The sequence below is a fragment of the Macaca fascicularis genome, chromosome 14, assembly GCF_037993035.2.
Source record: "Macaca fascicularis isolate 582-1 chromosome 14, T2T-MFA8v1.1".
Lineage (NCBI taxonomy): Eukaryota > Metazoa > Chordata > Mammalia > Primates > Cercopithecidae > Macaca > Macaca fascicularis.
Window position 1 is genome coordinate 57237821 of NC_088388.1, and position 16908 is coordinate 57254728.

The following is a 16908-nucleotide window of genomic DNA, read 5'->3' on the forward strand; positions in this document are numbered from 1 at the left end:
CCATTTACTAGCTTTGTTTTCTCTCTTTTTTTTTCATCTAAATTCTTTTCAGCCTAAAATCATTCTGCGATTCAATAAATGTAACAGGCAGTGACTGTACTGATTAGATCTGGATCCTTGAGGCAGATTGAGTGGCAGCATTTTAGCTTTTTGAGCTCAGCCACCAGTGAATTGAAATTGTAATAGCTGTATTCATTATACTCAGAATTGAATGTTATTAATAAGCCATTTCTTAGTCCCATATTATCTCTGCTTTACAGACTAATTTTTCTTCAATAGGATTTCCTTAATTGTCTCAAATGTTTCATTCCTAGAATACTTAAAATGTCTGATTGCTATAATCTCCAGAGAAACTCAACAGTCTTAATTACATCTAGTGTTTTTTTATTTGATTTGATTCTTTAGATGAGATTAGAAGTAACTTATTTCAGAGGATGTGATTATTCTCTATATAACTATGCTTATTGTAAATTTAGAAAGTTTTGGTCATATTACACCCACATTATCATTATCTCGGATAATTTCGGCTATGGACTAGCATATAGTGGGTTAACTTCTTTCAGAATGAATGGCTTGATGATACTATTTTTTACTACCTTCCCCCCATCTTTCTTATCATTGTCTTTGGATAGTATTGATTTATACTTTCCGTTCATCTAGTCATTTCCATAGTACATGTCAAGACTTGCTGCCTATGAAGCAGAGGGTTCTTGAGTTTGATCCTTTCCTAAATATCTGCTTTCTCATGAGTAATGTCAATAATTTGTGGAATTTTGCTTTTAGTACTAGATGCCATTTTTTAGTGGAAATATTGGCAAATTGGATTTCACCCAGAAGGTGAGGGGACTGGGATAGTGAAGACTTTTAAATGATGTGAAGAACAGGGGAGGGTGTTGGGATTGTAGAAAAGGCAACCTCTAGGGCGTATGACCAAGGGGACACATGATCATTTTCTTCATACCTGAAAGGCAGAAACCTGTTAAAGAAGGACTAGGCATATCTGTAAGAATGACGTAATTACGTATGATCTGTAAGAAGTTTTATAAGGAGATAATTTTGGCTCATTTTGAGGAAAAACATTCTGGTGGTGTCCAATGAAATGAGCTTCTTGAGGAAATTAAGGAGTGGGTTCCCTGTCATTGGAAAACTTTAAACAGTGTCCATGTCAGCATCCATCAGATCTTCTGTGAAAGAAATTTCATGCTGTGCCAGATGTCCTCATATACTGTTTGTAATTTCTAGATTCTGTGGTTGCTTCTCCACTACTGATGCTACGTTGTGGCCACTTCTCCACTGTAGGGTTTGCTTTGGTGACTTATATCATTGGTTTTATGTTTCTGAACATACTGTAGCCCAGAAGGCTGTGATGTGGATAAAAACTGTCTGACATAAAAATTTTAAAAGATAATTAAGAGGATATATACCATGTACATATATACTTATAAACATACATATTTGATATGATTAGGCTTTGTGTCTCCACCCAAATCTCATCTTGAATTGTAATTTCCATAATCCCCATAATCCCCACATGTCAAGAGAGAGACCAGGTGGAGGTAATTGAATCATGGTGATGGTTTCCCTGATGCAGTTCTTGTGATACTGAGTGAATTCTCATGAGATCTGATGGTTTTATAATCGGCTCTTCCCCTCTTCCTGCCACCTTGTGAAGAAAGTGCCTTTCTTTCCCTTCGCCTTCTGCCATGATTGTAAGTTTCCTGAGGCCTCCCAAGCCATGCTGAACTGTGAGTCAATTAAATCCCTTTCCTTTATAAATTACCCAGGCTTGGGCAGTTCTTTATAGCCGCATGAAAACAGACTAATACAACACCTATTTGTTTTGTATAATTGAGAATTACACTTTTTAGTTTTGTTCTTAGTTCCCGTTGTTAAAAAATATCAAGCTGTATGCTGTAGAGATCTCTGAGTATCATAAGAAAATGTTTTTTTTTGTTTATCAAATTGATTTTTAGAAAAATATAGCTCTGTTAAGTCCTCAAAATAGAGCCAACAAAGAGCTTTTATGGAAGTAGGAATTAAAATTGGTGGTTTTATTGTGAGAGTATTTGAGAAAGACCTATAAATAAAATAGTATGGACATTCAATTAGTGTCTTAGATATTTAAGAATAGGAAGTGGGAGCACTGTAATCATTTTGGAAAATTGTGTTTTCAGACTCACTTACTAATTGGATTGTTGAGTGCTGTGTTAGTGGTTTCAAATGGCATTACAATTCATTGCAATTCTGACCTGGGGTAATAGATGTAGAGGTAAAATGAAATCCATCTTCCTGAAGAAGTACTGGTTATATGAAATGATTAAATCTGATTTTAAAATAAAGCATTAAGTGCAAACTGCTAGGAGTTCAAAAAATACAGGTTCCTTGAAAGAAGATTTAGTGCATTTAGCTTTTCCTCATTGTGGATGAAATGCCTTTAAACTGATGCAAGTTATCATGCCAATAAATTAATCAAATAGGGGAAGTTACATATCTTCTCTTTGAAATGGACCCATCCTTCATGGACAGAGAGTTCTCTTTCAGGACAGACTTTATTCCAAACACTTAGAAGACTCCCTCTTTAAGTGTTTGGTGTCTTTTTCTAAGTCTTTTCTGGGATGAGTCTTAGCTCAGTGCAGGTTCTTTGATTTGGTATTGTGAAACCGAAAGTCATCATGCTGGAAAAATTCCCTGGTGACTCTCTTACCCAGGCTGGAGTGCAGTGGTGGGATCATGGCTTACAGTAGCCTCGGCCTTCCAGACTCAAGTGATCCTCCTGCTTCAGCCTCCTGAGTAACTAGGACCACAGGCATGCACCAACATGCCTGGCTATTTTTTTTGTACATATGGGGGTCTCACTATGTTGCCCAGGCTGATAAATTATCTCATATGCAGAAATATACATTTCCAAGCATATATGCAGAAATATTATGAGGTGTGAATAGGAAAATTGTACAACACTGTGTATATTGGTTGCAGAAAGGTTTCTAAGAAAATGGGCTGAGTTAAGGCTTTCTGTGTGAGGGGGATTGGGTTAAGATTTGGCTCAAGGTGAGGAATGTGAGTTGGTGAGGAGGAAGGAAAAGGCATCCCAGGAGGAATTTAGAGGGAGGGAATGAATGAAGCAGCAGATACCTTTGCTTGGCTGAGAAGTCTGAGCTTCCAAATGGAGGGAAATGTCTGGGATAATAGGCTGAGGAGGAGATAGGGTAGATGGTGGTGATTATAATGTCTTTTTTTTTTTTTTTTTTTTTACCAGACCAACTTGCTTCCAGATTGCCTACAGCTGGGGAGACAATACCAACACGAAGACTGCAGATAACCCATGATGAAGTGCTAAGTTGTTTGCTATGGTAGTAGCTGGAATTCAGAGGGGAGAGACTTATGGCTACCAGATCCAAGATAGGTTCTGTGAACAAGGTTTTCTTTTTTTATAATTTACAATTTTTAGTTTCTGTGGGTACATAGTAGGTATATATATTTATAGGATACATGAGATACTTTGATACAGGCGTGCAATACATAATAATCACATCATGGAAAATGGGGTATCTGTGCCCTTAAGCAGTTATCCTTTGTGTTACAAATAATCCAGTTATACTCCTTAAGTTATTTAAAAATGTACAATTAAATTATTTTGACTATAGTCACCCTGTTGTGCTATCAAATACTAGGTCTTATTCATTCGTTCTATTTCTTCATACCCATTACCGATCCCCTCCCCCTTCTCCCTACTCCATTCTCCTCCCAGCCTCTAGTAACCATCCTTTCTAAAACCATCTAAAAATCAATTTAATTGTTTTGATTTTTAGATCCCACGAATAGTGAGAACATTTGATGTTTTTCTTTCTGTGCCCGGCTCATTTCATTTAACATAATGACCTCCAGTTCCATCCATGTTGTTGCAGATGACTGGATCTCATTCTTTATTTATGGCTGAATAGTACTCCATTGTGTATATGTACCACATTTTCTTTATCCATTCATCTATTGATGGACACTTAGGTTGCCCTCAAATCTTGTCTATTGTGAATAGTACTGTGGCAAACATGGGATTGCAAATATTTCTTCCATATACTGATTTCCTTTCTTTTGTGTATATACCCCGCAGTGGAATTGCTGGATCACATGGTAGCTCTATTTTCAGTTTTTTGAGGAACCTCCAAAGTGTTCTCCATAGTGGTTGTACTAATTTACATCCCAACAACAGTGTACGAGGGTTCCCTTTTCTCCACATCTCCTCTAGCATTTGTTATTTCCTGTCTTTTAAAAGCCTTTTAAACCGGGGTGAGATGATGTCTCATTGTCGTTTGATTTTCATTTCTCTGTTGAGCAGTGATGTTGAACACCTTTTTATGTACCCATTTGCCATTTGTATGTCTTCTTTTGAGAAGTGTCTATTCAAATCTTTTGCCCATTTTAAAAATCAGATTATTAGATGTAAACGGGGCTTTAGGTTATATAAGTAAGAGCCTTTTAGGTGAGGGAAAATAGCATACTTGATGACTTCCTTGTCAGAATGTGAATGAAATGAGCAGTAAAATGAGAACATGTGAATTCTAGGCAACTTTTTTTTTTTTTTCTTGTAAAGCATGTGAATCTTTGGCAAGTCACTTCTCTTCTTTGGCTTTCATTTCATTTATTTATTTCATTATTTAGTATAATTTAAATTCATATTTAACAGGTTGCTCTTAAATTAAAAATATTCATCTACAGAGAGATAAAAAATATATGCTCTGATCCCCTCATCATTGTTGAAGAAATTACATTGTATTTTAAAGGATCTTCCATTTCTGAGATTCTTATTCTAGGAATTGAACTAAAGTATTTGAAAATACCTTATAAATGTTAAAATAGGGATACAAGTATAAATGGGTGGCATTTCATTTGGTATTTAGTGTAGTAGAGATTCTGTAGATATGCCTATATATAGTGGCAATAAGGGCTCCACTGAAAGGTTTAGATTTAATCAAAAACCTATACCAATTGTACGATGGTTCCTAATTGCTCTCAAAATCCATACTCTAACTGATTCTTCAGGATCTGGGCCAATCTCTAGTGGTTATAAAATAGACAGAAATGAAATGATTGAGTGCCACACATTTTAAAAGAACTAGCAAAATTTTTTCATTCAGAATAAGATAAAAGAGAAAAAGGAAATGGTAATGACTATAACTTGGTGATTTCCAAGTCTGCAGTACCATTTAAAAGATAACACTAAATAATAATAATTGCCAGGTACTGTGCTAAATGTTTTATGTACTTGATTGGTTTTAGTTCTCACAGTGACTATCATTACTTCCATTTTACAGATGAGGAAACTGGGGCTTGGAGAACTTGCCTAACTTGCACACTGGTCAATGGAAGAATGGAGACTTAAACCCAGATTTTCTTATCCAACAGAGCCTCTGCATATAATTATTACCCTATATCCCTACATATTCTTTTAAAATTTAGTTAGTTTTTAGATAGATAATAGTTGGACTGGTATATACTTTTAAAAAAGAAGAGTATATAGTAAAATAGTCTTCCTTTTGTCTCTGTGGCCTTGATATCCATTTCATTTCCCTGGAGCCAAGTAACAATTGAGTATGCTTTCAGAGATGTGTGTGTGTGTGTGTGTGTGTGTGTGTAAATTACATGTACAAAAATGTACATATGTGGTATACACATAGTGTATTATATATAAATAAAATGTTACCCTTGTTTTATACAAGTGGTACTGTAGTTGCTATCTTGCACCTTGATTTTTTTTTTGCCTAAAAATATCTTAGATATTGTTGCAGTTAAAAAAACCCCTCTTCATTTTTTGAATTGCTGCATAGTATTCCACTGTATGGATGTACCACAACTTACTAAAATAGTTCCCTACTGAAGGGTATTTGAACATTTTCCAGTATTGTGCTATTATTGCAAGTGATGCTGTCATAGGTAACTTTTAATTTATGTTATTTTATACATGTGTAAATTCATTGTATATGTTAAACAAGAAACTAGGAGATTACTATGAACATGGTGAAATTCACTAATAAAGAAGGTTTTTCTTCCCAGTACAGGTGTGTGATAAATCATAAACATGTGAGTGCTTTTCTATCAGCAGAGCTCCATATCAGGCACTGTAATCATATATATGTATGGGTTTGTAGATTTCAAAATGAGGAAAGAGAAGATTATGGCATAGTTTACTGACTTGTAGTGAGAGATGTCTGCATATGAGCAGACATTCACTCAACAGAGTGAAACTTTCATTCCTAAAGAAAAATGACTCATTGCTGCGTGGAAGAACTTCCCTGGAGAGGCACTGTTGCATTTGACCTTTATTAGGATTATGGTATGATTCTTGCTCAGGAAAGTTGCCCTATAAAAATGGTTATAATAGCTCTGTTACCATTGAGTATATCCAGAAAATGGGCAAAAGGAGATTTTTAATATTTGTATGTAAATTGAAGAGAGCCAAAGTCAGCTTGTGTATAAAGAACTGCAGAGCAGTAAGATAGAATAGAGTGTAAATGGTATGTATACATACACCTTCATAGCTTCTGCATTGGTAGAATATAAGGTTGAATGTGAAAATAAATGTTAATATTACACAGTAATTTGCGTTTTTCCTGTTACTGAGTGAGTAATTACTATGTCCAGTAGTGGTTCTAGAGATTTTAAAAAGAATATGTATAGTAAAGAAAAATAATATGTTTATGTGCCCAGATAAACAAGTTCAAGGAAGGTGACATGGCAGAATCAAGAAACATATCTAAGATTATTCTGCTTATAGCATGTAGCATAAGTAGTAAATAATAAGTAAAGCATATGAAAAGTCATCTAAGCTTTTGAACTTTGAGTTAAGACTTAGTTTGATTTGTCCTCCTAATATTCTGATTTACTACTGAATTCTTGAAATATCTCTGATTTTTCTTTCTGCTATTTTTTGTTTCTTAGAATCTGTAGTTAATGAACTCTGGAGTACAGTCTAAAGTCACTTTGATTATTGAAGAATTTAAAATCTTTTATCCAGAAATATAGCTTTTTAGTTTATTTGTATTGTGTTTGAGACATAATTGAATATAAAAGTGATACTGCCATATTTTGATAGTTGTATCATATTAGATACCATAGTGCCCTCTGCTAACTATTTACTAGACACATTTCAGGGCTCCTATCTTCCCAAATTTTCTTCTAAATGAATCTCCCTGGCAGGACATGGTGACTCATGCTTGTAATCCCAGCACATTGGGAGGCTAAGACAGGAGGATCACTTATAGCATATAATTTATTTATTGTATGGAACGTTAAATCCCAGGGAAGTAGAGCAGTTCTTTCATGTCTTATTCAAGGTTGTTTAAAGTCATCCAGTAGTCTTTTGAGAATTGATAAAGCTTTGGAACATCTGTCACTTGTTTCATTTTATAGCATTGTTGTTAGGAGTTTGGCATGTTAGCAGATTTCCGGTTTTGAAGCCTGTCTCTGTCATTTATTAGCTGTATGGCCTTGTGCAAATTACTGAACCTCTCTGTGTCTTATTTCATGATCCGTAAAGTGGGAATAGTAGTAGAACCCATCTTATGAAATTGTTATAAGAATTAAGTGAGACAATATTCTCAAAGTACTTAGGCCAGTTCCTGGCACAAAAAAAGGTATTTAATAAATGTTAGCTGTTATTATTCAGTATGAGAAAGTTAATATCTGGTATATTCACACATTAAGCAGTTGAAGTGATGAAATTTGTGGCATATATTTATAGCCAGATAGATAGTAATACATTATAAAAATTTTATCTACAATCTGAAAATAGATTTCAGGTTTATTGATTTCTTCTTATTACAGTAGATGGTTTCATGAACATCAAATAGTTTGGAAAGTACCAAAAGGAAATGAAGTCTTAAAGGCCTAAGAGCACACTGACTTGATTGTTGGTTGTAATTCTTATTTTGAATGAGGGAGGTCACCTTGGAACCTGGACTGTTCTTTCTTGCCCATGCAAAGTATGATCACTAATATGCATTTCCCAGACATTGGTGCAGTGGCGGTGGCGAGAGACAGTCATGAGGATTAGGAAACGTCTGCTGTTTGTTTTCGGCTCCTCTTCAGTCCTCTTTTTAGAAGTCTCTCTTCATTTTCCCCATCTCAGATGCCTGGTTTCTGTTTGCTGCCCTCTGGCACAGCATCCCATAAACATTTTCTCTACCATTTACAAATGTCGGTTATTGATTGGCTAACTAGATTGAGTTAAGTCTTTTTAACATCTTCCTCTTAATATATCCCTTGGTGGGGAATCTGTAGTCTTTAGAATACAGTATAAGCTTGTTAAGACTCGTAAGGTACTCCATGATTTAGTCTCTTCCACTCTCCTCAGCCTGCATCTATTGAGATGATCATATAGTTTTTCTTTTTTAGTCTATTACTATGGTAAGTTTGATTGATTTTCAAACGTTAACCCAACCATGGATTTTTAGGATGAACCCTACTTGGTCATGATATGTTATCCTCTTTTTTATTGTAGTAATATATACATATATATGAAATAAAATTTGCCATTGCAACCATTTTAAGTGTACAATTCAGTGGCATTAGCTGGCTATACACTACTTCCAAAATTTTTCAACACCCCAAACAGAACTCTATAGCATTAAGCAGTAACTCCCCATTCTTCCCTCTTCCTCCAGCCCCTGATAACCTCTAATCTACTTTCTGTCTCCATGAATTTGCCTATTTTAGCTATTTCCTATAAATAGAATTATACAATATTTGTCATTTTGTGTCTGACTTATTTCATTGAGCATAGTGTTTTCATGGTTCATCCATGTTTTATCAGAGCTTGTTCCCTTTTGTGACTGGGTAATAGTCCCTTGTGTCCATATGCCACAGTTTGTTTATCTGTTCATCTGTTGATGGACACTTGGGTTTTTTCTATCTATTGGCTATTGTAAATAACGCTGTAGTGAGTGACTGTTGGTGTACAGGTATCTGTTCGAGGCCCTGCTTTCAATTCCTTTGCATGTATACCTAGGAGTAGAATTGCTGGTCATGTGGTAATTTTATGTTTAGCTTTTTGTGAAGCCACTAAACTGTTTTTCACAGCAGCTACACCATTTTAAATTCCCAGCAGCAATGTATGAGGGTTCCGGTTTTTCCACATCCTCCCCAACACTTGCCATTTTTACGAAGAATTAAAGCAATTTCATTATCCTTTCCCTTCCCCCCTTCCCCCCCTTTTTTTGAGACAAGGTCTTGCTCCCTTGCCAGACTGGAGTGCAGTGGCACAATTATAGTTCACTGTAGCTTCAAATTCCTGGGCTCAAGTGATCCTCCTGCCTCAGCCTCCTTAGTAGCTGGGACTACAGGTGCATGCCACCACACTTGGCTATTTTTTTTTTTTTTTACTTCTTTTTTTTTTTTTTTGTAGAGACGGGGACTCATTATGTTGCTCAGGCTGGTGTTGAACTCCTGGCTTCTGGCAGTTCTCCTGGCCTGGCCCCCCAAAGTGTCGGGATTACAGGCATGAGCCACCACGTCTAGCCTCATTATCCTTTTACATATTAGAGGATTTAGTTTGCTAACATTTTCTTAAGAATTTTTGCATCTAGGTTCGTGAAGGATATTGGTATGTAGTTATATGTACTTGCAGTGTCTTTGTCACATGGTTTTGGTAACATGGTAATGTATTGGGAACTGTTCTTTTTTTTATTTTCTGGATGAGTTTGTATAGAACTGGTATTATTTCTTCTTTAAATGTTCTTCTTTAAATGTTTGATACAATTCACCAGCAAGGCTATCTGGGTCTAGGGTTTTCTTGGTTGAAAAGTTTTAACTAAGAATTTAATTTCTTTACTGTTTATAGTTATTTAAAAGAGAAAAAGTATTTATGGCTATTCTGATTATCTTTTTTCTTTCTTTCTTTTTTTTTTTTTTTTTTTTTTTTTGAGACAGAGTCTCGCTCTGTCGCCCAGGCTGGAGTGCAGTGGCCGGATCTCAGCTCACTGCAAGCTCCGCCTCCCGGGTTTACGCCATTCTCCTGCCTCAGCCTCCCAAGTAGCTGGGACTACAGGCGCCTGCCACCTCGCCCGGCTAGTTTTTTGTATTTTTAGTAGAGACGGGGTTTCACCATGTTAGCCAGGATGGTCTTGATCTCCTGACCTTGTGATCCGCCCGTCTCGGCCTCCCAAAGTGCTGGGATTACAGGCTTGAGCCACCGCGCCCGGCCTATCTTTTTTCTTTCTTTTAACTTTTAATTTGAAATAATTGCAGATTTACAAAATGTTTCAAATAAGTACACAGGGAGGCTCTGAGCATGCTTCAACCATCCTCCCTCAATATTAACATCTTGCATAACTGTAGTATACTATCATACTAGGAATCAAGTACACAAAGCTTATTCAGACCTCTCTAGTTATATATTCACTCATTTGTGTATATGTGTTTCTAGTTCTATGCAGTTTAATGCCTGAGACTCATATTAGCTCCATCTCTAAGTGTCCACTTCCTCTGGGGTGAGTGGGGATGGAGAGGGAGGGAGAGGGGCCACTGAGGGACTGGCAACACTCCAGCATGTGGTGTTGGGGTCCACGGGCAACTTCAAGGCAGGTCTTGTGTAACCACAAACTTTGTGTAACCATCACTGTAATCAAGATACAGAACTGTGCCATCACCATGGGTCTCCCCTGTCTACTCCTTTATACTCATACCTACCCCTCTCCTATCTGTAACCCCTGGAAACAGATTCATTTCTATAATTTTGTTATTTCAAGAATGTTATATAAAAGAATGTTATATAAAGCCAATTGAGATTGGCTTTTTTCACTCAGCATAATTCCCTTGAGGTTCATCGAAGTCTGTTGTATATTCCTTTTTATTGCTAAGTAATAGTCCTTAGTATCGATGTGCTACCGTTTGTTTAACTGTTCACCTGTTGAAGGACATTTGAATAGTTTCCTGTTTTTGACTGTTACTAATAAAGCTGCTATGAATGTTTGTGTATAAGTTTCTATGTGAACGTAAGTTATTTCTTTGGGATAAATGCCCAAGAGTACAATGACTGGGTTATGTAATAAGTCAATTGTAGTTTTAAAATAAACTGCCAAGCTATTTTCCAGAGTGGCTGTACTATTGTACATGACCACCAACAGTGTACGAGTGATCCGTTTTCTCCATATTGTCACCAGCATTTGGTATTGCCGCTATTTTTTATTTTAGCCTTTCTGATTGATGATACTTCATTGTGATATTAATTCACATTTCCCCAAAGCCTAATGATGTTGGTCATCTTTTCATGGGCTTATTTGCCATTGTGTATCTTCCTCTGTGAAAAGTCTATTCATGTATTTTGCCCATTTTCTAGATGAATTTTTTAAGGTTGAGTTTTATACATGCTTTGTGTGTTTTAGATAGAAATTCTTTGTCAGATATGTGATTTGCAATCATTTTTTCAGTCTGTAAGTTGTCTTTTTAATCATTAACAGGATCTTTTGCAGATAAAAAGTTTTAAATTTTGGTGAAGTCCAGCTTATCAATTTTTCCTTTTTTACCCGTTCGTTTTGAATGAGCTTTGGAGTTTGTTGAACTTCTTGGATCTGTAGGTTTGTAGTTTTTGTCATGTTTAGAAATATTTCACCTCTTTTTTCTGTATTTGGTCCTCCATTTAGTATATATACATTAGAATGCTTAATACTTTCCCACAAGTCATTGAGACTCTGTTCATATTTTCCTTGAGTATTTTTTTTTTTAAATATTTTATTTTGGATAGTTCCTATTGCTATGCCTTTACTGATTTTTTTTTTTGGTAGTATTTGATCTGCTGTTAATTCTATCCATTGCATTTTTCATTTTAGGTATTGTATTTTTCATCTGTAGAGGTTCCATTTGGGTCATTTAAAATATATCTTTCAGTCAGGCCAGGCGCGGTGGCTCAAGCCTGTAATCCCAGCACTTTGGGAGGCCGAGATGGGTGGTTCACGAGGTCAGGAGATCGAGACCATCCTGGCTAACACGGTGAAACCCCGTCTCTATGAAAAAATACAAAAAAACTAGCCGGGCGAGGTGGCGGGCGCCTGTAGTCCCAGCTACTCGGGAGGCTGAGGCAGGAGAATGACGTGAACCCGGGAGGCGGAGCTTGCAGTGAGCTGAGATCCGGCCACTGCACTCCAGCCTGGGTGACAGAGCAAGACTCCGTCTCAAAAAAAAAAAAAAAAAAAAAAAAAAAAAATATATATATATATATATATATATATATATATATATATATATATATATATATATTTCAGTCGAGACCATCCTGGCTAACAGTGAAACCCTGTCTCTACTAAAAATACAAAAAATAAAAATACAAAGAATTAGCCAGGCATGGTGGCAGGCGCCTGTAGTCCCAGCTACTCCGGAGGCTGAGGCAGGAGAATGGCATGAACCCGGGAGGCGGAGCTTGCAGTGAGCCGAGATCGTGCCACTGCACTCTAGCCTCGGCGACAGAGCGAGACTCTATCTCAAAAAAAAAAAAAAAAAAAAAAAATATATATATATATATGTATATATATTTTTTATATATATATATGTATATATATATTTTATATATATATATCTTTATATATATATCTTTCAGGCACCAGGCATAGTGACTCATCCCTGTAATCACAGTGACTTCAGAGGCTGAGGTTGGAGGATTGCTTGAGGCCAGGAGTTCGAGACCAGCCTGGGGAACATAGTGAGACCCTATCTCTAAAAAAAATAAATAAATAAAATAAATAAAAAATCTTTCATTTTTCTCTCCATCATGTTTATGTATTTCTCTACCCTGTTAGACATGTAGAACATATTTGTATGATTCTTCATTTCTGGGGCATATTTTTGCAGATTTTGTATGCCCGTTAACTTTTAACTGGTTCCAAGACATTGTGGATTTAGGTGACTTCTTTAAATAGTGTTGGCTTTGTTCTGGCATGCAGTTAAGTTGCTTGAAATCAGTTGAAGCCTTTTGAGACTTGCTTTTAAGCTTAAGTAGGGCAGGTCTGGAGCGGTCTTTAGTCTAGGGCTAATTTATCTCTGTTGTCAAGATGAAACCCTTCTGAAAATTCTACTTGCTGCCCTATGTATTAAGATATCTTTCCTCTCTGTCTGGCAGGAATAAGAATTGTTCCCAAATCTTGTATGAGATCTGGGAATGTTCTGTCTTTTTCTTGCAAGGCAGTTCTCCTTCCTCTCCCACTCCCAACACGAGCCTTGGATAGTTTTTTTAAAATTAGTTTTTTACTGTGGTAAAATACATATAAAATTGACATTTTCACCTTTTTTTTTTTTGAGACGGCGTCTCGCTCTGTCACCCAATCTGGAGTGCAGTGGCGCGATTAGCTGTTATTCAGCTCACTGCAAGCTCCGCCTCCCGGGTTCACGCCATTCACCTGCCTCAGCCTCCGGAGTAGCTGGGACTATGGCGCCCGCCACCATGCCCGGCTAATTTTTTGTATTTTTAGTAGAGACGGGGTTTCACCGTGTTAGCCAGGATGGTCTCGATTTCCTGACCTCATGATCTGCCCACCTCGGCCTCTCAAAGTGCTGGGATTACAGGTGTGAGCCACCGAGCCCGGCCCCATTTTAACCATTTTTAAGTGTATAATTAAGTGGCATTAATTACATTCACAATTTGTTACAACCATCACCACTATTTCCAAAACATTTTTATCACCCCAAACAGAAACTCTGTAAACTTTGCTAGTAACTCCTTATTTTCCCCTCCTATCCCTAGTAAACTTGAATTTACTTTCCATCTCTATGAATTTGCTTATTCTGGATATTTCATGTAGGTGGAATCATACAATGTTTTTTCTTTTGTGTCTGGCTTATTCTAGTTAGCATACTGTTTTCAAGGTTTTTCCAACTTGGGTAGTTTTGGCCTCGCATATGCTTGCATTAGCTCTTAGCCGAGATTCGTGTATCGTTTTGCAGATCTCGGAAGCTGTCTTTTGTGCAGCTCTTTCCCTCAACTAAGCTACACTGCTGGGCTTTTGGGGAGTTTGCTGCATTCTGGAAACTGCTTCTATGTGGTAAACTGGTGCAATCATGGAACTCTTCGTGTTTGCTTTCCCTCTCCCAGGTATTGCAGTGCCGTGTCTTGTGTGATTGTCCAAAAACCATTGTATCATGTATTTTGTCCAGTTTTCTAGCAGTTTATGGCAGAAGGGTAAGACCTGTCCCCCTGTTATTCTGTCTTGATCAGAAGCAGAACTGTCCTCTGTGTCTGTGGGTTTGTGTAACAGCTTTTATTGAGATGTAATGGCCATACAATAAACTACCTATGCTTAAAGTGTACAATTTGATTTTTATATATGTGCACATCCATGAAACTGTTGCACAATCAAGATACTGAACATATCCATCACCCCTCAAAATTCCCTTATGTCCTTTTTAATGTCTCCATCCTGCCTGTCTCTGCCCTCCTCTGCATTCTCAGGTAACCTCTGAATATGTTTCTGTCACTGTAGGTTAGTTTGCATTTTCTGTGTAAATGGAATCATACAGTACTATGTTGTGTGCACCAATAACTTACTCATTTTTATTGCTGAGTAGTATTGCATTGTGTGGGTATACCACAATCGATTTATCCATTCACATGTTGATGGACGTTCATTTGGGTTGTTTCTAGTTTTTGACTACTACAAACAAAGCTGTTATACATTTGGATAAGGCTTTTTATAGACATATGTATTTATTTTTCTTTGGTGAATACCTAGGATTGGAATTATTCGTTCATAGGATAGATACATGTTTACCTTATAGAAGAGCTGTTTTCCAAAGTGGTTTTACCATTTTCCATTCCCACCCTCAACAAATGAGGGTTCTTGTTGCAAGAACCTCACATCCTCCCCTAATATTTGGTTTTGTCAGTCTTTTAAACTTTAATCTTTCTGGACGATGTGTAGGGATGTCTCATTGTGGTTTTAACTACATTTATCTAATGAGTAATAAGTTTGTGAAATTTTTTATCTGTTCATTGAACACTGATATATGCTTTATAAAGTATCTGTTCTTTTGCCCATTTTTTTTGAAAACAGGTTATCTTTTTATTTTTGAGTTGTGGGAATTCTAATTTTGGATACAAGTTCTTTTTAGATGTATGTATTATGAATAGTTTCTCCCAGTCTGTGGCTTGCCAGTTACTCATTTTCTTTTTTCTTTTCTTTTCTCTTTTCTTTTCTTTTTTCTTTTCCTTCTTTGAGACAGGGTCTCACTCTGATGCCCAGGCTGGAGTGCAGTGGCACAATTATGGCTCACTGTAGCCTTGGGCTCAAGTGATTCTCCCATCTCAGCCTCCCGAGTAGCTGAGACCACAGGCGTGCGCCACCACGCCTGGCTAATTTTTGTATTTTTTGTAGAGATGGGGTTTTGCCATGTTGCCCAGGGTAGTCTTGAATTCCTGGGCTCAAGTGATCTGCCCACCTTGGCCTCCCAAAGTGCTGGGATTACTGGTGTGAGCCACCATTCCTGGTCACCTATTGATTTTCTTAATGGTGTCTTTTGAGGAACAGAAGTCTTACATTTTGATGAAGTCTAATTTATCAGTTTTTCTTTTATGGCTAATGTTTTCTGTGTTCTTTCTAAGAAATCTTTACCTTACCTGAAAGTCATAAAAACATTCTGTGTTTTCTTCTAGAAGTTTTTAGTTTTAGGTTTTGCATTTGTGTATATGATCTATTTCAAGTTAATGTCTGTGGGTGGTATGAGATAGGAGTTGAAGTTCAATTTTTTTCCCCTCATGGATATACAGCTGTTTCAGCACCATTTGTTGAAGACTTTTCTTGTGTTGTTGAATTGCTTTGCCACCCTTGTCAAAAATCAGTTGACTTCTGTTTGTTTTAGTTGATTTGTCTATTCTTATACCAATACCACAGTGTCTTCATTATTGTGGCTTGATAGTGAGTCTTAAAACAAGGTAGTGTGAATCTTCCAATTTTGTTATTTTTCAAGATTGTTCTGGTTTTTCTGGGACCTTTGCCTTTACTGATGCATGCTAGAATCACTTTGCCAATTTCTATAAACTGTGCAGCCAGATTGAGAATCATAGAATAGACCTTGGTAAGTTCATGCCTTGTGATGTGTTTAAGAAGTCATTTTGGGGACCTTCTCCAGATAATATTCCTTGGGAGCACTGGGCTTTATTTGAATGTTTATGTCTTATAACTCCTAAAAAGGAAATTTATACTATACATACTTTTCTTTGGGTCTTTGCCTAGGTACATAGTTTCCTTGTCAACTTTAGTGTCTTTGGTGGAACTGACTTGTTACTGTTCCAATCTTAAGAATATAAATGTTGCTTTAGTACAAGAAAAATAAGAAGGTAATATAGCACATAATCCATTAAAGTCTGTTTACAAAGGATGTGTAAGAGAATACGATTTTTTTCTCTGTAGTATCAGAATCAGTCTTCCTTCTGCTGCATTATATTTCCTAGACAGTTATTAGGGAAATGTTCAGGGTCACAGTTTTATGGAACTGTACTTAGTGAAATATCAAATACTATAATAAATAGCTTTCTTGCTTTTATATTTCCAGATAAACTCAAGTTTTCAAAAAACTTCAAATAGTCTAATTTTTGCTGTTATCTTGAAATACATGCTTTAACAGCACCACACTTATTAGTGACTTTTAATAGTAGAGAGAATTATGTTACAGTATGTATGATGCTTTCTAGAAGTTGTCTAACCATACTGTGGTATTCATTTTTGTAATTATTTTTGAGTTGTGGTTTTACATATATAATTCATTATCCACAATTTATGATCCCAGTTACATAAATCAGTTCTTTTAGTCTCTTGTAGTAAGTACATGTAAATGTTATGAATAATATTTTGGAGGAACTTTTATGCCATTTTAATGAGTTCATATTTGCATTGAATAACTGAATTGTAACTTGGAGTGTTCCCAGAATAGAAA

The 16908-nt window shown here is 36.5% G+C and overlaps 1 protein-coding gene across 3 annotated transcripts in view; it reads left to right on the top strand.

The window, feature by feature from the left end:
• Positions 1 to 16908, top strand: part of STK33 (serine/threonine kinase 33) — a 213532-nt gene that overhangs the window by 11938 nt on the left and 184686 nt on the right. For 2 of the 3 annotated variants that reach the window (XM_065528598.2, XM_065528600.2), the window contains exon 2: positions 3257 to 3417. The exons of the other annotated variant lie outside the window; for it this stretch is intronic. Coding sequence is in view for 1 of the 2 variants with exons in the window: in XM_065528600.2 (XP_065384672.1) it covers positions 3382 to 3417 (36 nt within the window). In the remaining variant the exon portion in view is untranslated. The remainder of the gene's footprint in view (positions 1 to 3256; positions 3418 to 16908) is intronic. 3 annotated transcript variants of the gene reach the window in all.